This window comes from Gossypium hirsutum, chromosome A05 (assembly GCF_007990345.1).
Source record: "Gossypium hirsutum isolate 1008001.06 chromosome A05, Gossypium_hirsutum_v2.1, whole genome shotgun sequence".
In the NCBI taxonomy this organism is placed as follows: Eukaryota; Viridiplantae; Streptophyta; class Magnoliopsida; order Malvales; family Malvaceae; genus Gossypium; species Gossypium hirsutum.
Window position 1 is genome coordinate 23422545 of NC_053428.1, and position 23388 is coordinate 23445932.

Below are 23388 nucleotides of genomic sequence, written 5' to 3' on the forward strand. Positions count from 1 at the left end.
CCTTGCAGGGGCTCTTACATCTGGTCTCACAGCCGAATCTCTAGAGGTACCTCTGTTACTTGCTCCTACTCCCGGTTGCGTCGGTGATCTGCCTCTAGTAGGAGCATTTCCGGATCTAGCACTCTATGTTACCTCTCGGCTAGCCACTTTTGGACATTCTCGTACAAAATGATCTGGAGCACCACATTTATAGCAAACATTTTCGCCTGCCCGACAAGGACCATAATGAAGTCTACCACACTGTGGACACCTTGATCTACCCTGTCTGACATTACCTACACTCGTAGTCGAGGTGGTCTGAGCCTTCGGATCCTTAAATCTGCTACCTCTATTCTGACTAGATTGCCCTGCCGAAAAGCTAGATCTGGTAGAAAACTCTTTGGGCCTCTTGGATGTAGCCTGAAATGATTTGCTCATCTGTCTCTTCTTTGTATCTTGTGTCTCTGTCTCAACTTTGCCTTTTCTTTTTAACAGCTCCTCTGTCTTACAGGCTCTCTCAACTAAAATAACGAACTTTTTTATTTCTAGGACACCCACTGACAGTCGGATATCATCATTTAACCCATCCTCAAACCTTTTACACGTGATAGCCTCTGTGGACACACATTCTCGAGCATATTTACTAAGCCTGACAAATTCGCGCTCATAATCGGTCACTGTCATATTACCTTGTTTCAATTCCAGGAATTCCTTTCTCTTCCGGTCAAGAAATCTCTGACTGATGTACTTTTTACGAAATTCCTCCTGAAAGAAATCCCAAGTGACCCTCTCCTTTGGTATAACTGATACAAGTGTCTTCCACCAGTAGTAGGCTGAGTCTCTAAGAAGTGATACTACACATTTCATACATTCCTCGGGTGTACAAGATAATTCGTCAAAGACTCTGATAGTATTTTCTAACCAAAATTCTGCTCTTTCTGCATCATCATCTTTTGTTGCTCGGAACTTTTCTGCCCCTTGTTTCCTGATTCTATCAACTGGTGGCTTTTCTCTTACCACTGTACCTATGACTAGGGAAGCTTGAGCTACATGGGTAGCCTGAGAATCATGAGGGGGTGGAGGTCTAACTGCCGGATTTGTACGAACGAACTCGACAAACAAATCATTCAAAGCTCGGAAGAGAGCTTCTCGAGTCACTCCTCCCTGATCAACTACTGCTGGCCTATTCTCAGATGGCGATGCCCCTTCTGTGGGAGCAGGCGCATTACTTTCTACATCATCATCACCAGCTCGTCTGGGATCCATTACTATAAAACAAAATATTTAAAAATCGTCAGGAGTCGTCACACTATCAAAATACAAGTATGACATGTATAGCTAGACTTTTTCTCACACTAACTGTTCCGAGAACCGACTAAACCTGCTTTGATACCAATAAATGTAACACCCCCACACCCGAAACCGTCACCGGAGTCAAGCTTGAGGTGTTACTAAACTTATCTTACCTTTTAAACAACTCTAAACCACTTATTTTAATTTTCGGAATAAACTATTTTTCTGCGTCATGGTTGCTTAAAAATTCATTTCTCGAGTTTCAAAACTCAAAATTAAGATCCGTAAATTTTTCATGAAACTAGACTCATATATATATCTACTAATTTTTTTCTATAATTTTTGACTTGGCCAATTAGTACAGTTTATTAGTTAAAGTTTCCCCTATTTCAAAACTCGACTGCACTGACCTCTTCCTACTACGAACCATGTTTCTTCCTGTAAAAAATTCATATGACTAAATCGTTTGTTTCTCTTAAAAATAAATTCAACAAGGATTCTAACAATATAAAGTACATCTTATAATTAGTTTTTTTACAATTTATGGTGAATTTCCAAAGTTGAAACAGGGGATCCAGAAATCGCTCTGACCCTGTTTCACTAAAACTCAGATATCTCATAAAATATAATACATTTACCCTTTTTGCTTATTCCATAAGAAAATATACATAATAAGCTTTAATTTCATATATTATTCATCTTCAAACTATGTTTCTACAATTTTTAGTGATTTTTCAAAGTTACATCATTTCTGTTACTTGAATCTGTTTTTAGGTTACTTTCACATTTTTTTTCATAATTTTCATGTGATAATCACCATTCAATCATACATATTAATAAACATGTATATCATCGGCTATTTTATTAGCTAATCACTAGCAAGTATTTACACATCATTCATTGTTCATATTATACCAAAAGTAGCTAAGTTTCTATACATGCCATACCCAAAACAAAACGTCTAATTATACCGAGTTATTTCTTTGATAGTGTGATCGGCCTCTGACGTTTCCTTCGATCCCTGAGTGACTAGATAAGTACTGTAAGAAGAAGAAAATAAAGAGATTAAGCACTAGGCTTAATAAGCTTACAAGCAAATAAATCACAACATTCAACATAATGGATAATTATGCATAATATCATCTAACATCATAAATTTATTTACTTCTCAATTTCTATCTTCTTCTTTATTCCCTTACCTTCTTTCTTATCTGACCTTTCCTTTTTCATAAGTATAATCTACTTTTCCTTTGTTGTTAATTCACTATAATTTAACTTGTATCCTGACCCGTTGAACCACTCGGAATACTAAGGATACTAGGGTCGTTCCTGTCTATCAATATCCTGCCAATGCCATGTCTTTGACATGGACTTACATGAATTATTCCTGTCTCCAATGTCATATATAATATGGACTTACATGGATCAATCCTGTCTCCAAAGCCATATTTCTAATATGGACTTACATGGCTCATTTCTGTTCTGTCCTGTCAACCCTAATATCCTAACATTCCTAGGGTTCAACCGGGGCTTTCTAACACTTTTCCTCTGTCACTTCACCTTAAATTCGACTTTAAATATTTTCATAACATAAATATATAAATGCTGAAGTTGAAAATAATAATGTAAAATAAAAGAATATTGCATTTATTTACTGTAACTTACCTTGATACAAAATGTGACTAAACTTTACAATTTAGTCCTTTACTTTTTCTTTTCCTCGATCTACTCCCAAATTTCGTTCTTCTTGATCTATAATAGCAAATTTAAATTATTTAATATTCACATTATTTAAAACAGTCCTTGACCCAAACTTTGGCAAAATTATATTTTTACCCCTAAACTTTCACATATTTGCACTTTTGCTCCAAGGCTCGTAAATTAAACTTCATCCTATTTTCTTATGTTTTATGACATGCTGATCATTTTTCCCTTCTATGGAAATATCAAAATCACACTCTAACATATACTTATGACTATTGGTATTTTTTTTCTAATTTAAGCCCTTTTACTCGTTTTCACTTAAAATCGAGTAGCATAAGTTGTTTAACATAATTTAAAACCTCATATTCTATCATAAAACACCAAAATACACAAATTTCAGCCATGGGTATTTTTCCAAATATGAACCCTAGGTTGAATTATTGCTAGAATAAGCTTAATCAAGTTACCGGGACTCAAAAAACGTAAAGATCATTAAAAACGGGGATTGGAATCGCTTAATATGAAGCTTGAAAGTTGAAGAAACCTCGGGTATGGAGGAGAGAAAAAATCAGCAGAAACTAATTGAGAAGATGACCATTTTTGTGTTATTTTTCCCTTTTTAATTCATTTAATATCTAAATGACCAAATTACCCCTCCTTACTAAACTTTCAAAAATTCCTTCCATGTCCTAATTTTTGTCCATGAACTTAAAATTGGTCAAATTGTTATTTAAACCCTCCTAATTAATGTTCCAAAGTAATTTCATACTAAAAACTTCTAGAAAGCAAGTTTTGTAAATTATTCGATTTAGTCCCTAACCTCAACTTAAGCACTTTATGCATAGAATTTCATCACGAAATTTTCACACAATCATGCAATCATACCATGAACCTCAAAATAATAATAAAATAAATCTTTCTACCTCGGATTTATGGTTTCGCAACCACTATTCCATTTAGGGCCTATTTCGAGATGTTACACCTATACATGCTATATAAATAAAAAATTTGTTTAACAAAATCTACCGGAGTAAATTTGGATAGTGTGATCCTTGATGTAGATCCGATCATCCGTATGTATATAAGTCAATCTACAAAACAAATATCATACACAAGTAAGCTTATATAAGCTTAGTAAGCTCATAGGCATAAAAACACAATTCTTACCGAATGTTGTACACAATCATATATCTATTAGTTTAACTAATTCATCCTGCAAATCACAATTCCATTAATAAACTCATTTGGATAATTTCCATGTTGCTATTCACAAATTTAACTCGCTTGGGCCCATTTCTCTTTTATTTCCATTGTCAAATTAGGGAACAATAATGAAATTGAGTGCTTCACAATCACATTTCCATGGTAAAACCATGGACTTGCACATAGTCACATATCACACACCGAAGCCATAGCACTGCCATGGTCTTACTCGGATCATATATAATACCGATGCCATATCATAGATATGGTATTATACAGAATCACATTATCACATCACACCGCCATAGCCCAGCTAAGGTCTTATACGGGAACACGTATCACATCTTTTCCGTCAATTCATCATGGTCATAAAATGAAAGCACTCAAAACAATTGTTCCAATTAATTTGTACTTTTAGTTAAACATTATTTAGTAATTAATACAATTTGATAGTATTCGTCTACAATAATATACCTTAGCAATCATAAGATTTTCATAATAAAATATTGAACTTTGCCATATGAACTTACTTAGGCTAATTTGCAAAAGTCGTAGAAATTCAGGGACTATTATTGAATTTTCTCCTTTCCATGATTCATTTCGTTTTCTTGATCTATAATTATAAAATCATTCCTTCATTAGCATCTATTTCGATTCTATTCTATTTCACAACTTATGCAATTAAATTTTTGAAATTACACTATTACCCAAGCTTTTCAGTGTTTTACAATTTAGTCTCTCCTCAATTTATTCATCAATTAAACTAATTCCTTTCAAATATCATTTTATCTAAACATTACAAACTACTTCACAACCTTTGACATTCCAAGCTTCAACACAAAACCCTAATTCCAACAACTTTCACAATTAGGTCCTAAAATTAATTTCTATGAAAATCTCTTCATAAAATTATCATATAATAAAATTAAAACTTCAATTCCATGATAAATCATCATAAAATTTCAGCATTTATTCATGGGAGCTTTCAAAATTACCCATGAAATCAAAAACTAATGAATTAAACAAGTGGACCTAGTTGTAAAAATCTTTAAAACACAAAAATTACAAGAAATAATCAAGAGTTGAACTTACATGCTGTAGAATATAAAAACCATCTTCTTAAAAGCTCTCTAATGGTGTTTTTAGCTGATGAAGATGAAGAAAAATGTTGAATTCTCTAAAATTACCAACTACATCATATTTTACTATTAATTTTTTACCCTATTTCCAATTTTGCCCCTTGTTCACACTTGATTTTTTTATTTTTCCTGCACACACATGCCTTCCAGCCAATAATAGGTGTTTAATTGCCTATTTAGTCCTACTTTAATTATTACTAGAGCTATTTAATCATATCTCACAATTTTGCACATAATTCAATTTAGTCCTTTTTACCCAATTAACTACCTAAACCTTAAAATTTCTTGACGAAACTTTAATACTAACTTATTAACACTCCATAAATATTTCTAAAAATATTTATGGCTTGGTTTATGAATTTGAGGTCTCGATATATCGTTTTTATCTCATTTTTATCTACAACTTCCTTTAATTCATAATTTCACTAATTCAAAATTATTTCTAAAACCACACTTAACATTTAGTTACTAATATCTAAACTCACATGTCGGATTTAGTGATCTCAAATCACTGTTCCGATATCACTGAAATTTGGGTCGTTGCAACTCCATTCAAACTGCATTGCACAAATTGTAAATATGTTATGTATGGAATTTTAAATTACAAATCATTGAGTAATTATTATAAGTTTGAAAAAAATCAGTAGCTTCCGACGTTGATCTAACAACAACCATATATCTTCGAGCTGCTCCGATAGTCCCACATAAATCGACCCATGGCTCCACCTATTTAAGCGATATGTTTATTCAAACATATAATAAATTAACAACATTTGTAATATTTACTTTGAGCTACTACATATTATTATCAAATGATTTTTACCTTGTCACTAATGGGAATGTATAAAGGTAGTTTACTTGGGGACGTATAAATGGTAGCTGCCACCACACCCATGACTGCAGTAGGATCAGGCAACCACCGATTGACATCTTACCTGATTTTGTTATCTGACACAACTCCCGATACAATGTGGCCGACAAGGATGATCCCCAACTCAGTCATCCAAATTCTTTGAAGTCGGCTAGGTGTAATAGCCATTTTATGTGAACTAAATTTCGAGATTTATCGAGCATTAGAATGCCCCCGATTAACCTAAATATGAATGTTCGAGTGTATTATTCTTTGACGACATTGGGCGTGTTCAGAGGAAGTTTTTTGAAATTAGTTACAAACCATTTCATATCTATCCGGTCACCTTGAAACTTATTTGGCACCTTCCCTAAAAATGCCTTACAAAGGCCCTCTTTATCGGTACGATCGTTGACCCCGTAATTACTGGTCCATCCACCCGTAAATCGAGTTGTGAAGCTAGTCCATCGATGTGATTGTACACTCGTCGCATGGAAGATGGAACGTATGTGTCTTGGGTCTCCATCTTTCCACCAGCATGCTGATGAGTGTAGGATTCAGTTTGCAACCCCCCGAGCATACGAGACGTATGTCAGAATCCTGCAATTAAAGATGTGTAAATCTAATTTAGGCTAGTCTTATAATACTGTAAAGCAATGACGAGTTTTAAAATGAGGGTATATTAGGTTTGCATATATAAGTTAATTGGATTTATTTATTAAAATGTATTAAAAATTGTAATGCTTGAGGAAAATATTATTTTTAAAACTTGAATCAACATCCTCGAAATCATTTATTTGGACATTATTCTAAACTTTTTTATATGCATTATAATTCTTATGCTATATGTGAATCGTTTAAAAACAAGTAATTATGTAGAATATTTATAAATAATATTTATATCATAAATAAACTAGTTTGCAAAAATAATATATGTCGAAACCATTTTTTTGAAAAACGAGAATCGACTTTTGAAAACGAAAAAATTGGGAGTCACCACCAATCCTTTTTGTGGTGTAATTGGGCCACCTTATAAAATATTTTGGTCCACGAATTTTAAGAAAACGGGTTCGGGAGTCAGTTACGTACGAGGAAGGATTAGCACCCTCGACACGCCCAAAATTGGTACTTAATCAATTAATTAGTGTCTTAAATATTGAAAATTTAAAATTTGGACAGAACTCAAAATGCAATCCTCCTTTTATTGGCTTTTAAAACATTTAGGTAAGTCAAATGTGTGTTAAAGACCATCTCACCTTACATCCAATACGTTAGGACACAACATTTTTGACCCTCAAATGTGATCTTGCCTTTAAAACGTGCGTTTTAGCTTTAAGAGGATATTCGAATATTCAAAACAATCAAAGAAAGTGAAACCCAGTACGTTAGGGCACGATCCTTTGAATTCTTCAAATACTGAACATTGCCTTATTTAAAATTTCAAATGAAATGTAATAAATAAATGAAATGTATTTTTATAAAAAAAACTTGATAACATAAGGAATAAAACACGTGGCAATAACATATCATGAATAATCTAAAATAATAAGGAAATGCAAAGTAACAACTTAGAATACATGCAATAACAGCACATCATATATTATAAAAATACCACCATTTATGTCCAAGGGCCAATGAATAAGAAACCAATTTTAAAAGAAGTTTCAAATAAATCACCCAAATAAAATATAACGAGTTTTTAAAATAAAATAAAATAAATGATAGGGAAAAGAAAATTTGGAAATATAACTATATAAACTTTAAGAAAAATTTAAATAGGTAATAAATATAAGAATTTAAAAAAATAAATAAGGGAAAAAATAAAAGAAATAATATATCATATAGTAGTGTACAAATGAATTTTAAAATAAATATTATAAAGTAAATAATTTGAATGAAAGCTTGAATTGTATCAAAAATAAAAAAATAAGAAAAAAATAATATATATGCATGAAAGATTAAAAGTAAATAATATACAAAAAAATGAAGGTATTTAAAATAAACCAAATATACAATCAAAATAGGATCCCTAAGAACCCAATTATACATGAATAAACTTAAAAAAAGGGGAAAAAAAGATTTATATACGTATAATAAATTTAAGAGGGAATATATATATATATATAATAAATATAAAGAGAACATTCATATAGAATAATATGACATCACTACATCTTTAGAGGGAAAAAATGTATGCATGATAGCATTAAATTAAATATAAATCTTTAAAACATGGAAAATATGAAAGAAGATTTGGAAATAAATAAACTATAGAATAAAACAATTCAAAAAAAATGAAATTATAGAATGACGAACTAGAACAGTATAAAGTCAATAGCATAATCCAAGATAATACTTATTAAAATAATAAATTTAAAAGAGGAATACAAAACGTAAACCAAAGCTTAATTGAAATAAAAGCAATCCTATAGAGACAATTAATAATGAAAAAACATAGAAGGTGACACAAGGGCCAAATCACAATGCGCACAAATGCGCGGGGACCAAAAGCGCAAATGATCCAAATTCCAGAATGCAGCACGCAAGCATGGGCTAAATTAAAACTGTGCATGAATTTCAGGGAAAATTTTAAAAAAATTTAAGGAGTACTGAAACACGGCTCGATTGAACACTAGCGCAAAGTGGGAGGACCAATTGTGAAAATCATGCATTTTGGGCCAAAATGCATGGGTACAGCACCAAACGGTGCTATTTTGTTTTGCCTTTTAAGCCCCCAAAAAATCTGCTTGAAATCATTTCAGTTTTGCTTTAGGAAAACCTAAATTGCAAGACCCCCCCATATCAACCACACATGCCGGACGCCCAAATGGAGAACAGAGGCGATCCCGACTCCCTCCTGGGCCCGATCTCAATGACAGAGGAAACTCCGACGACCACGTGACCACCGAAAGTCAGGTAAACTCCCTCTTTTTTTTTATACTTTAGTTTCGTATAAATCAAAAAAAATCTAAAGAAAGGAAGAAAAAAAATGGTAGAGAAATAAAACAAAATGACACAAAAAGTAAAACCACAGTAAAATCACCTTGATTTCTTTTTTTAAAATCTGCTTCACTTTGATTTTTCTGCTTATCTTCTTTGAAAAACAAAAAAAGGTCCCTTCTACAATACATTTCTAAGGCTTTTATAGCTGATTTCACAACCTATTTCACTTGTTTGCAGGTTCATGGGCGTGTACGTCTCCTACGTGGAGGTGGAGTGACGCACGGTGCGGAGATTCGCGCGATGTACGGAACCTGGGGACTGCTTCGGTTGCAAACAGCAACTCCTTTGCTTGTTGAAATTTGTTTATGCCTTGGGCCTTATAGTTTGGGTTTGTTTTTTATTTAGTTTTGTATAAGTGTGGGCCTGGGCATAAATTGGGCTTAACAATATAAATTAAAGTACAGAACTTGTAGAAGTAAAAACATTAAATAATAAGTGTAAATACCCAAATTTGACTGGGCCTTAATAAGTAAAAGCCCAAAATAATATAAAAATTACAAAACAATTCGACCCAATTACCTAGGCCCAAATTTATTACTACCCAAACCTCAAATTAACTAATCAGACCCAGTCAAAACCTAGTCTAATTACTCAAACCCCAAACAAACCCTAACCCCAAATGCCCTTTACGCTGCAAGTCAGCCTCCAGGCGCCGCACCACGCCTCCGTGATCTTCGCTCCACACCTACAAGAGTTGTAATTGAGGCTATATAAAGCCATTCTCAACAGTGTAAAAAGGGTTTTTTTTTTTAAATACAAACAAACAAAAAGCAGAGATTGAAAGCAAAAATAGACTCAAACATTCACACAAAGCAGAAAAACAGCAAGCATATACGAGTAACAGATAGCAAGAAGAAATTAACGAGGTTCAAAGAACGTCAGGGGTATTTTTCTTTTTCTTTTTCTATTCTATTATCTTTTTCTGAATATAAACATACTATTCTTTATTTTCTTTTTTTTTATAAAAAATAACTTTTCAAAATATTAAAAAAAACTTACCTTTTTGGAATTTCGGCCGCCGTACGGCGCCGGCGATGATGAAGGACAACGCTGGAGACTTAGCCGGTGAGGCAGGCCTGCAGAAAGAAAAGGGTGAGGGGGAAACTTTGTTTTTTGAAGAGAGGAGAGAAAATGAGCCTTTTTTTTTGGAAAATTTTGATTTTTATAAGTGTATAAAACGGCGCCGTTTTGGTGCCTGTGCGCACAAGCCAAAACGACGTTGTTTTTCCCCTTACCTGCGTGTGGACTCGACTTGCCAGGGAGGATCCGTGTGTTTTGCTTGGATGGGCAAATTCTGCATTTGGCCCTTCCACATTTTTTACTCCTTTTAATTTTTTTTATTTTTTTGCAATTTGCCCCTATAATTTTCTTCCTGTTACGCGTTAGTCCCTAGTGATGCTATGCGTTTTGGAGGGTGGTAATTATCTCCCTTCTAGTCCCTCCTTGATGCCCGCGTGTTCAATTTGGTCCTATTATCTTCTATTCATTTCCGTTTAGCCCCAGAATTTCGGTTTTCAATTCAATTTGGTCCCTTTTCGATTATTTTTGCTATTTTACTATTCAATTAATTAATTTACTATTATATTATTTATTATTAGTACTATCATTTTCATTATAATTGTCGTTATTATTTTTTTATTTATTTATTATTTTCTACTATTATTATTAATATATTATGATTACTATTTTTTTCTCTATCAGCACATCATTATTAACTTTTTATTTTATTTTTATTTTCATTATTAGCATGTTATTAATTTTATTAATATATTATTATCTTCTATTTTTTTTGTTGTTATTATTATTTTTATCATTACTATTATATTTATGATTATTGTTAGCATTATTTTATTATTACTATTATTATTTTTTTATTATTACCTACATACTATCATCATCCTTATATATATTATTATTTTCTATTTTTATCATTAATATCATTATTAACGCATTAATTTTTTTTATTAATATATTATAATTATTTTTTCACTATTATTATTGTCATTATTTTAAACCTTTTACTTAGTATTTTCTCATTTCATTCATTCATTTGTTCACTCGCAAATTTTTAAATTAAAGTTTTATTAACATTCATTTATCCATCCACATATTATTCTTTTTTGGCTCGTGTTATTTTATTAGTTTTTTTATTCATATATCATATTTTTTCCTTGTTATTTGTAATGATCCAAATTTTACCGATACTGGAAAAGTGTAATTTAGGATCTCTGTTTATGAAAAATGGATTCGTAAATATTTATTAAAAATATTTATGAAGTTAAGTGAGTGGATAATTAAATTTTAATTAAATGAATTAGTTTAAATTAAGGTTAATTAGGTATAAGGACTAAATTGAATATAGTGTAAAAGTTTAATTATAGAATAAAGAAAAGTGAAGGGATTAAATAGGCAAATAAGCCAAAAAGGGGTGACAAATGTATGGTTAAAATAAGTTAAATGTGTACAAATATAAATGGTACACATGTATTATACATGTGTATTTACTTAATATATAAGTAAAATAATAATAATTAAAGTATACTATATTAATATAATAATATAAAATATAATATAATCAATAAAAGACAAGTGTATGGTGATATATGGATACATATGTACTAATAATATATACATGTATAAATAATAAATAAGTATTATTAAGAAAGGAAATAAAGAAAAAGGAAAGAAAGAAGGCCACGGTTAGCAGGGAAAGAAGGAAGAAAAGAGAAAAGAAAAAGAAAAAGGAGAAATCAAGGTTTTAAAGCTTTAAACTTTAATAGGTAAGTCAATTTAGCCCTTTTTACTTAATTTTGATGTTTTAAAAGCTTTAGAATAAAGTTTTGATGAAATTAAGTTGATATCTTGAAAGTTATTAGATTTCTAAATATTGTTTATGTTGAATAAAAAGATGAATTAAAGGCTAAATTGATAGAAATTCAAGTTAGAAATGATATAATGATTAAATCGTAAAGAGAAAATTAAGTTTTGACATAGTAAGTATTAAATTAAAGGGAATTCAAATTTGAAGTTTTATGTTGAATATGAAAAGCTGAAAATTATTTTAAAGTAAGTATAAAGATGAAAACTAGGTTAATTTTGAAGAAAAAGAAAGATTATGGTAATAGGACTAAAATGAAATTTATGAAAAAGTTACATGGAAAATTAGAGAATATGATATTAATGATTTTAAATGTTGTGTTAATTTTTCCGTAGCTAATATAGCGCCGAAAGTGTCATCGAAGAAAGGGAAAAAGAAAATGGGCGAGGATATCAACTGGACTCAAGAATTACGGTTTGTATTTCTATAAACCGAACTTAATATTTATTTGTTATGATAGTATTTAAATTGTTGAGAAATGAAAAGTTTGAATGTATGATTATTGGAAAAAAATGAATTAATAGGTATATTGTATTGAAATTAAATTACATGTGATTTGATATGGAAAAGTATTGAAATGAAGTAAAATTAAATTAAGAAGGGAAATTGAAAATTGGAAGTTGACTGAAATTCCCTATTAATAATGTTGGGCTAGTCGGATATAGTTGGCATGCCATAGGATCAGTGGAGTTAGGGATATTCCGACTCTGTGTCGATGAGACACTTTATGTGTAATACCCTACCCGTATTCATTGCCGGAATAGGGTACGAGGCATTACCAGAGTTTACGAATTAATTTTTTTTTATATTCAATATAGCCCTTTTATAAATATCTAACCTTCCCTGTAATATTAAATCGAGACCAATCCACATCAACCAAATCAATTCAACATATTTTCATGATAGATTCATGCATTTATATAAGATAACGTCATCACATATCTATAACCAGGTTTGTTAACCATACTAATGGCTAACTTTACATTCATTTCACGTTAACATTTACTTTGTTAGCTTATACATGCCATTGATTTCCAAAATAAAGTTTCTTTATATACCGAAATCCTGAGGTTGACAGTGTGATGTGTCTCCGACCAAATCTGACCTCCGAGCTCTTAACACTATAAAACAGGGAAAAAGGAAACGGGGTACGCACTTTGTACTTAGTAAGCTCATGTAACAAGAATTATACTTACCTAATATTTTCAATACAATACAATAAACATCCATATATCCATTCAATGCATTATTACCCTAATATGCACAAACTCAACATTCAAGTTAGTACAATAATTTCCATGTACCAATAATATATACTATGATTGATGAGCTCGTCAATACCATGATTTCCATTTCCTTGTTATTTTTCCATATTTATCCCGTTGAATTTCTTGGAATTTTCGATGGATTTTCAAAGGTACACTTTTAGTGTACAATTCCGGGTCTGTCAATTCATATTCATGTGGACACATATCCATTTCAGAGAGCACACTCCCGCGAACCTCAACCTTGCAGCGGGATTACCAGTCCAGGCTAAATCCCCTGCAATATAAACTCATAGAGTATTGTCGGGATTACCAGTCCAGGCTAAATCCCCTGCAACGACAATTACTCTAACGAGCTTGGATCTGAATTACCAGTCCAGGCTAAATTCAGACCCTAATTCGGATTACCCGCCCGGGCTAAATCCATTTTACACATATTCTTCGGGAGGGCTATATCAAGATAGGATCACCCGTCCGGGCTAGATCCTTTTTACTGTCAATTCCTTTTCAGAGATCCATCGAATTTTCCTTTCATTCAACCGGGATTTCTTCCCATTTTATCAAATATATCAATGTTTCATTAATTCTCATACAATGAACACTCAAATCATATTCACATCAATAACATACAATCTCAAGCATTTCAGCATATAATTCAAGTTACACGAACTTACCTTGATACTTGTTTGTAAACAGTAAAAATCTACTAATCCCGAACTTTTTCCTTTCCTAGATCTAGCTTCGTATTTGAATCTTCCGGATTTGGTGCAAAAATTATGAAATACCAGCTTAGAGAACCCTCCTATGGCGTTTTTAGCTGCTGGAATTGAAGAGAAATGAAGAGAAATCTAGATATTTCCTATTTAGTCCTAGTTTTATTTAGTTAATTTTGCAATATTCCAATTTTACCCTTAATTTATCAATTTTTCTGCTGATTTCATACCCTTGCCGTCCAGACCAAATAACTTTTGGGTCTAATTGCCTTTTAAATCCTTTCTCATTAGACTCTTAAGCTATTTAATCACTCTAGCAACTTTTACACCTATTACAATTTAGTTCTTTTCATTTAATTGACTACCCAAACATTAAAATTTCCTAACGAAATTTTAATACCACATTAATAACATTTCATAAATATTTATAAAATTATTTTCGACTCGGTTTTACGAGATAGAGGTACCGATACCTTATTTTACCCAATTTCTTCAATAATTTCTTTTTCTAACTAATCACTAAATCGATAAAATTTTCCTATCAATATTTTCATACGATTTTCCTATCATATAAAATTTCAAGCAAAAATATTGAAATAAATTTCTCTTTAAATCGGATCTATGATTACGAAACCATTGTTCCGATAACCTTGAATTTAGGCCATTACATTATGTGTCGCCAAACTGTGACTATTCCAGATTCGTTCCAATAAGGTACTTTGTGTACTGTTACTGTTACTGTTACCGTTGCGGTGTATTCTAGCTTCGGCCGATGAAACACTGTATTATATCCCTGGTGTGTGGGTTGGATTTGGATCCGTGTATCCGTCCAGGTCCAAGTCATGTTAATAGGGGTAACTAAAAGTATTAAAGATTGTTTGCTACGGAATAATTGACTGTTACTGAATGAATGATTGTTATTGTATAACTGACTGTTATAGAGTAACTGAATGCTATTGAAGAAATGATTATAACAGTATAATTAATTGTTGATGAATGACTGAATGTTCTGTATGAAACCGATAAATTGGTTGATAAATATTGACTGTTGACTGTTATGTATTAATGGATAACGAATGTAGACCGAATGAAATGGTAAAATTTATAAGTTATGAAGTGAAGTTAAGTGATTGAATTATAAAGACTGTGAAGCTAAAAGCTAAAGCTCGAATACATATATGAATGACAAATATTATTGTTTTATTGATTTATGAAATTACTGTAAAACTTGTATGATTTTAAGCAAATGTTATATATATTTTTATATATACTATTAAGTATTTAGTTTATAGAAATACCATTGAGTTTATACTCAGCGTACGGTTGTTTCCGTGCGTAGGTTAAGCTAAAGAAAGATCTTCGAATCAGTATCCTAAGCCGATCCCGAACTCAACAAGGTAAAATTTGTTAATTGTTGATAATGGCATGTACCTAGGCTATTAAGTTAATAGAGTAAAAATGTTCAAGAATAGTTTAAATATGTTAGGTCATAAAATGAAATATACATGGTCATAAAATGAAATATACATGCTTGAAAGTTAATATAAGTAAGTTGTTTAAGATTGTACACAAAAAATTTAACTCAATCTAGATTGTGGTACCACTGAGAGTACATTGGATGAATGTCTTATTGTCAAGTTGGGTTAGCATTAAATATGTTTAATTGAGTTTTAATCATGTTAAAAGTCGATAAAAATGTTATCTTAAAGCTTAAGTTTTTACAGGGTTAGTAACTTGCAAAACGAAGCTCATCATAGGTCCACACGGCCAGGTCACACCGGTGTGTGATCAGATCGTGTGAGACACACGGCTCGCGCACGAGCGTGTCGTTAGCCGTGTGAAATTAATAGATTCTAAAGAAAAACAACATGGTGTTCCCACACGGACGTGTAAGAAGGGAACACGGGTGTGTCCCCTAGGTCACATGGGCATGTGACACTGTTCATAAAAAGAAATTTTTAAGTTTTCACGAAAATTTTTATAAGCTTCCGATCGAACCCCAATTGGATTCAAATGTTTATAGTAATCAATTTAGGCCCATTTAAGATACAAAATGACATAATTTTAATTTATGTATCATAATTATCCCTATTTAATACATAAAAGTATTGTAAGGACTAATAATGCTCCGTAATTCTGTTCCGATGATGGGACGGGGTTAAGGGGGTGTTACATTATTGTTATTTTATATTGTCATGTTTATTACCCTATTATGCATATTCGGATTGTAATTTATTTTACACTTTATTTCAAAATCACGTTACATTTTTTACCCAAACTCGTAAAAAGGGGATTTTTCAAATAAAGGCAAAATTCCATATTTGAAAATTTGAGAAATCGTGCCCTAACGTACTGGGTTTCGTTTTTTCGTTTGGTCCAAATAACTGAATATCCTTTTAAATTTAAAATACATGAGTTTTAAATAAAATAAAAGGCAAACTTATATTCGAGGGTTGAGCTGTTGTGTCCTAACGTACTAGATATGACTTCTTACCTTGATGTGAGATGGTCTTTGACAGGCCTTCTAATTTATTTAAGCAATTTTTAAGGGAAAACATTATTACTAAGTAGGGTCATATTTAAAACTCTTTTAAAATTTTTAATTTTCGACATTAAGGCATAAGTTAATCAATTAGGTACCAATTTTGGACGTATTGAGGGTGCTAATTCTTCCTCGTATGTAACCGATTTTCGAATCCGTTTTCTGAATTTTGTAGACCAAAACCGTTATTTTAATAAAGGAAACTGTTTGTTAAAAATAAGCGTTTTTTCAAGGTGACCCGACCACACCTCAACAAAAAAAGATTGGTGGCGACTCTCAATTTGCGTTTTCAAAAGTCAATCCCTTTTTTTTTTCCCCAAAACATGGTTTCGACAATAAGGACCTAATTATAAAAATCAAAATTGAACTTAGATATTAAATCAAATAAATTAACATTTCAAATTAGAGATTAAATTGAATGAAGTGAAAAATGTGTAAGGCTTAAACACAAGATTAAACCAAATTAGAGTTAAATTTAATATTTTCAAAATCTCCACGTAAAAGGCGTTCTTAAAAATGTGCAGAGCACGAGATTAGCTTCTGCTGATGGGTTGCTACGGTGCTGATTGGTGTAATATATAGTTGCAGGTGGAATTATGGGGTGTCAGAGAAGGTTTGCAATGAACCAAGAGTTTGGAGATCACTCGACTAATTGTAGAGTTAAACGTGTTTTGGGTGGTGAATATACTGTCTCGACCTTTTGAGGGTAGCTACCCTTTAGGTATTTTAGTGAAAGATTATTTAGTCTTGATACGGGAGGGCTGGGTGTTGCACGTCCGTTACATTTTCTGGGAAGGGAATCGGTATGCTGACCACCTTGCCAACTTAATTAGTTTAGGAGGAAACTGATGGTTGTGTTGGCATGTATTTGTCCAGTTTGCCGCAAAGTCTGTTGCCATTCTTGCAAGAGGATTCTTAAGAGTGTGGTAGAATATGCTTGCAATTTGTTTCTTTTAAGCACAATGAATTATTTAATTCTCTAATTTTATAAAAAAAAATATTTTAGTTCTTCATAATTTTACATTTTTTTAGTCTTTAATCATCCAAAATAAATGAAAAAGTCTATATTTATTAACTTTGATAACATAAGATATTCTTTGCAAAGTGGAATTATTAATATTAAAAATTACTACCAAACAAGCGATTATGCCTCGATATACACCTTCTGAGAACATACCTTTCGAGAAATCCAGTGGAGATCACCCTGCATCTGTTACAACACCAGCTGCTTCCTGGATGATAGTAACACCAGCTGCATCATCCCATATCTTCTCATTGTTTCCCGGTTCTTGCAAACTTCATAAATATTTCGGCTTCCCATCGAGCTATGGCCACATATTTCACCATGCTCTACACACGCAGCGGTTGCTTCCTGCATAGACAAAATAGATAATCATAGTTAGGACAGGCTGTATTAAAAATATTAGTGTTAAAGAAATATCAAATAGTAATAATTTCAAATTATTTGATTGGGTTCTCGTTTCCAAAAACCTTTTGGTGATGGCCTTATTTAATTATTACACCACTTTATCATCAGAAAGCATGCATGAGCCATGGAGTTAGTAGAGTTGGCTGGTTAGTTGTGACAAATGGAAAGATATTAAAGTGGGGTTACATTGTTACATGATTGATTGAGTGCTTGTAATTCTGCATGTTTTTCTCTTAGTGTTCAAGGGCCATTATCATCAATTACTAATTTTTCATATACATATATATGTATATATAATTGCTTTCTTCTTTCTGGCTAACCAAACTACAAAATTATTAGCTTTTGATGTTTTCTGGTGACCAAACTACAAAGGCAATATCATGCCAAATACAAAGGGAAGCTGTCAATTAATGGTCTCCTTGATGCGGACAATTCCAACATGTACCTTGTTAATTTTACTGTATGATAGTCTTTAAAATCAAGAAAATACAGTCAACCCATTTCTTAAAATTGACTTTTGAACTAACTGCAACAGCAAGAGAGAAAAACTATTCAGCCCAGCAGCGACCTTACTACTGGTCCTACAGTTCTTTTCCTCTTGATATGCTTGCAAATTTATACTTTACTCCTAAGAAAACTGATTGTTGCTTTATGTGCAACCTATACAAGTAAAATTTCGTTTTCTCTGCAATTCTTGGTTCTTCAGCTACAAAAATAATCAGGAACCATTTCTCATGAGTCAAAAAACTTTGGAAGAATAAATGACTGTCAGGTACATATTGCGCATAAACCAGAATCCCATGCGTCATTTATCGACTCGGAAAATGAAGCTGCTGGACCTCTCTCTACTTATTCACTTGTGTTCACTGCTGCTCGTCTCAACTCAGCCCACCGATCAGCCTCCATTCTCCTGCGACTCAACTGACCCACTAACCGAATCCTACAATTTTTGCAAAACTACACTCCCCATCAACCGAAGAGTTGAAGACCTCGTCTCCAGGCTGACGTTAGATGAGAAAATATCTCAACTCGTTAGCACAGCTACCGCCATTCCACGACTCGGCATCCCTGGCTATGAGTGGTGGTCTGAAGCCTTGCATGGGGTTGCCTTCGTGGCCAACATAAGCCAAGGTATCCGCTTCAATGGGACAATTCGATCTGCCACCAGTTTCCCTCAAGTCATCCTCGCTGCTGCTTCATTTGATCCGTATCTATGGTACCGCATTGGCCAGGCAAGTCATATAACTTTGTATTCTATCTGTCTGCTTTAATGTCAACTCCAAAAGTATTCAGAGAGAAAGAGTTAGATAATATATGTTTTTAATAAGAAAACTAGTTTAATTAGAAGTCAAACTAGATTTAGATATTATATCATTTTCATTGCGTGATTACGAACAGGCAATTGGAATAGAAGCTAGAGGAGTGTATAACGCTGGACAAGCAAGAGGCATGACCTTTTGGACACCAAATATTAATATATTCAGGGACCCAAGGTGGGGAAGAGGCCAAGAAACACCTGGTGAGGATCCATTGGTTACAGGGAAGTATGCAGTCTCATTTGTGAGAGGAATACAAGGGGACTCTTTCGAAGGCGGTAAGCTTGGTGAGAGTCTCCAAGTTTCAGCTTGCTGTAAGCATTTCACAGCTTATGATTTGGATAACTGGAAAGGAATTAACCGGTTCGTCTTTGATGCAAATGTAAGTGCATGATAATTTACTATTGTTTGTTTGTGTTTAAACTAACTTGATGGATTTCATTCAGGTGTTAAGTGCTTTATCAATTGACCAATATTGATGTTGATGTTCCACCTTTTCCTTTTTTTGTTTCTGGATTTTGTTAGGTCACTCTACAGGATTTAGCAGATACATATCAGCCTCCTTTCCAGAGTTGCATAGAGAAAGGGAAAGCCAGTGGGGTAATGTGTGCTTACAATCGTATTAATGGAGTTCCAAACTGTGCAGATTACAATCTCTTGTCAAAAACAGCCCGAGGACAGTGGGGTTTCAATGGGTAAGAAAATGGAATAAGATTGATAACAAGGTCTTTTTCCTTTTAGAAACTACAACAACCATAATACAGAAAACTATTCAAAGGTCATTCAGAAGATGATTCTTCGTTTGGTTCAAAAACTATTCAGGTACATCACCTCAGACTGTGATGCTGTCTCAATCATATATGATGAACAAGGATATGTTAAAGAACCAGAGGACGCTGTGGCCGATGTTCTTACAGCCGGTAATTATAGTTGGCATTTTGTTTCTGGTTGATCAACTCTGTATTCTAAACTTATCCTAGGTTGCTCCAGCTCTGATTCTAGTTTAAGAATGCTGCTAAGATCATTTAAGTTTTTTATCGATACATTTGATCAGGAATGGACTTGGACTGTGGTGAATATTTGAAGAACTACACCGGATCAGCTATCGAAAAGAAAAAAGTAGCTGTGTCTGATATAGATAGAGCACTCCACAACCTTTTCTCAATCAGAATGAGGTTGGGACTTTTCAATGGCAACCCGGCTAAACAGCCTTTTGGAAACATCGGTTCTGACCAGGTCTGCTCCCAAGAGCACCTGAACCTTGCTCTCGAGGCTGCTCGCAATGGCATTGTCCTTCTGAAAAACGATAACAGACTCCTTCCACTTGCAAAAACTGAAATTACTTCCCTTGCTGTGATAGGTCCTAATGCCAATTCTAGCGAAACACTTGTTGGAAATTATGCAGGTCCTCCTTGTAATCCTGTTACACCATTGCAAGGATTGCAAAGCTATGTCAAGAACATCAACTACCATCCAGGTTGTAATACGGTTAACTGTTCGTCTGATTTGACTGATGAAGCAATGAAGATAGTGAAAGGGACAGACCAGGTGGTGTTAGTAATGGGATTGGATCAAACTCAGGAGAGGGAAGCTCATGATCGTGTCGACTTGGTTCTTCCTGGACATCAACAGAAACTCGTTACCCGCATTGCAAGTGCTGCAAATAAGCCTGTCATTCTTGTGCTTCTTTGTGGAGGTCCAGTAGACATAACATTTGCCAAGAATGATCAGAACATTGGAAGCATTATATGGGCTGGCTATCCCGGTGAAGCTGGAGGACGTGCATTAGCCGAAATTATATTTGGTGATCATAATCCAGGTGAAGTTTCCGTTACCAAATTTGAATGAATAAAATTATATTCCTTGGTTTTGCATGATAACTGGAAATGCAATCATAATTTGTATACAGGAGGGAGATTACCAATTACATGGTATCCACAAAATTTGACTAAAATACCGATGACAGACATGAGAATGCGGCCTGAACCATCTTCAGGTTATCCTGGACGTACTTACAGATTCTACCAAGGGCCAAAGGTATTCGAATTCGGCTACGGTCTCAGCTACACCAATTATTCCTATGAATTTCTCCCTCTTACAAAAGATAAGGTCTACTTAAACAATCAATCAAGTGATAAAATAGCTCTGGGATACAAGTCGGTTTCAGAGATGGGAACTGAACTTTGTGAAAAGAGCAAGCTCCCAGTCACAGTAAGGGTTCAAAACAACGGTGAGATGGATGGTAAGCATGCGGTGCTGCTGTTTGTGAGGCAAGCAAAGACTGGTAATGAAAGGCCAATAAAACAATTGGTGGGATTCAACAATGTTGATCTAAAGGCAGGGGAAAATGCTGAAATCAAATTTGAGTTGAGCCCTTGTGAGCATCTTAGCAGTGCAGAGGGAGATGGTCAAATGGTGGTAGATGAAGGATCTCATTTCTTGAGCATTGGAGACAAAGAATCAGAGATTACAGTGGTTTTCTCAGAAGACACCAGCGATGCTGCCACATCAAAGCTCATGATCCTCCCAAGAATCCTGATATTCTTTTACATCTATTCATTCATTCCTATGCATATTGTTCTGAAATGAATTAATGGACGGACTCTCACAACTTTTTACATGTAAAATTCTACTGATTGTTCAGATGCCTGTTTTTACAAAATTATTAAGCCAATTTTTTTGTTGGCCATAAACAAAACAAAGTTCACAAAAACGAAGCTCTCAAAACATTCACGGAGTTTAAAAAATAACACAAACTTGGATGTCTCCATTTGATAACTCTTTTCATTGAATGTTATGGCCTTACACACTTGGGTGCCAATCTAGGAAATTACGGGTGAAGTTGATCAGCTGCGAATAGCTACAAATACAAGTTTGTCGTAAAATCATAGTAGGCTCTATCTTGCAAATTGAAGCTGGCATCTTCCTTTTTTCTTTTCTAATATCATGTTTATTTGTTTTTACTTATAATTGATGTGAGTTTGTTTCTCAACTTGAAAACTATTTTAATAGTAGTGTCAATGTGAATTCGGATTCGGTCTATGTACTTACATCAAACTCTCCTAACAAATAATAATGTATACCACATTGCTTTTTATTCGAGACATCGCGATTCTATCAACTAATCTGAAATTTTAAAATAATAATAAAAGGCTTACCTGGTAATGATGTAACAATAAATTCTTTCATAATGAATTTGGATTTAACAAGAAAAAAATTTCGATGTTAACAATTGAACTTAATTTGTAAATTTGAAAAGTAAAAGTACTAAATTCCCTTAAATAAAAGTGAGTGGGCTAAATTCTAAATTTACAAAGAATTTAAGGACTTAGAACACATTTTAACCTAATATATAAATAAATATCTTATAAATAATACTACAAATCTTAACACATTCGTCTGCATGTGAAAATCACGTAGTAAGAACACAAATGTATGTTTAAAAATAATATACAATAAATAATGAAAAGTACGATTTGAAACTAATTAATAATAACACATGAAATATATATGATATTAAAATAAAAAATATAAGATTAAATTATGAGTAAAACAAAATTTAAACTAAAAAGCAGACATATTAAGAATATTAACTGAATGCAATTGATTATCATTGTTTCGTCATTAATCTTTGAGTTGGTGTTGACTTCATTTGTGACATTAACTCAATTAATAACATTATTAACATTCACAAAAAAAAAAGAACACAAATATATTTATTAAAGTTTCATATAAAAATTAAAATTTAGTTTAGTTTAAATAATAAATGAAAAAGTTTTATATGCATGGTATTTTTTGTTTAAATCTCATTGTAGAAAATTTTTTATTGACTTATAAAAATATATAAAGATGAAAATATTCTCATAATTAAATAACTTACTTTGTAAATAAAATGATTTTTTGGTAATTTTCTAATTGAGTTAGAATCTAATTAATGATTAGGTGACACAATGTGTCATGTCAAATGCATTTCATTTGTGAACCCAATTCAAATTCTATCTCTTGCATATTTTAATTTTTTTAAAATTTTAATTATTAAACATGTTACTTTCAAGTTTTTATTAAAAAACACAT

General features: G+C 32.7%; 1 protein-coding gene and 2 long non-coding RNA genes across 3 annotated transcripts; 2 read left to right on the plus strand and 1 right to left on the minus strand.

Moving 5' to 3' along the window:
* Window positions 1-5869: 5869 nt before the first annotated feature.
* LOC121229494 (uncharacterized) lies at window positions 5870-9342 on the minus strand. The gene is made up of 3 exons (XR_005927278.1): window positions 9212-9342; window positions 6142-6768; window positions 5870-6044 (listed from the first exon to the last, which is right to left on the minus strand). It is a non-coding gene; the product is annotated as an uncharacterized lncRNA (long non-coding RNA).
* Window positions 8612-9511, plus strand: LOC121229493 (uncharacterized). The gene is made up of 2 exons (XR_005927277.1): window positions 8612-9084; window positions 9349-9511. It is a non-coding gene; the product is annotated as an uncharacterized lncRNA (long non-coding RNA).
* Window positions 9512-18654: 9143 nt separating this feature from the next.
* On the plus strand, window positions 18655-22027 carry LOC107957735 (probable beta-D-xylosidase 7). The gene is made up of 6 exons (XM_016893301.2): window positions 18655-19230; window positions 19397-19696; window positions 19840-20009; window positions 20137-20234; window positions 20369-21133; window positions 21224-22027. The coding sequence occupies exons 1-6, from the start codon at window positions 18760-18762 to the stop codon at window positions 21901-21903; spliced, it is 2484 nt and encodes an 827-aa protein (XP_016748790.1). The 5' UTR covers window positions 18655-18759; the 3' UTR covers window positions 21904-22027.
* Window positions 22028-23388: the final 1361 nt, after the last annotated feature.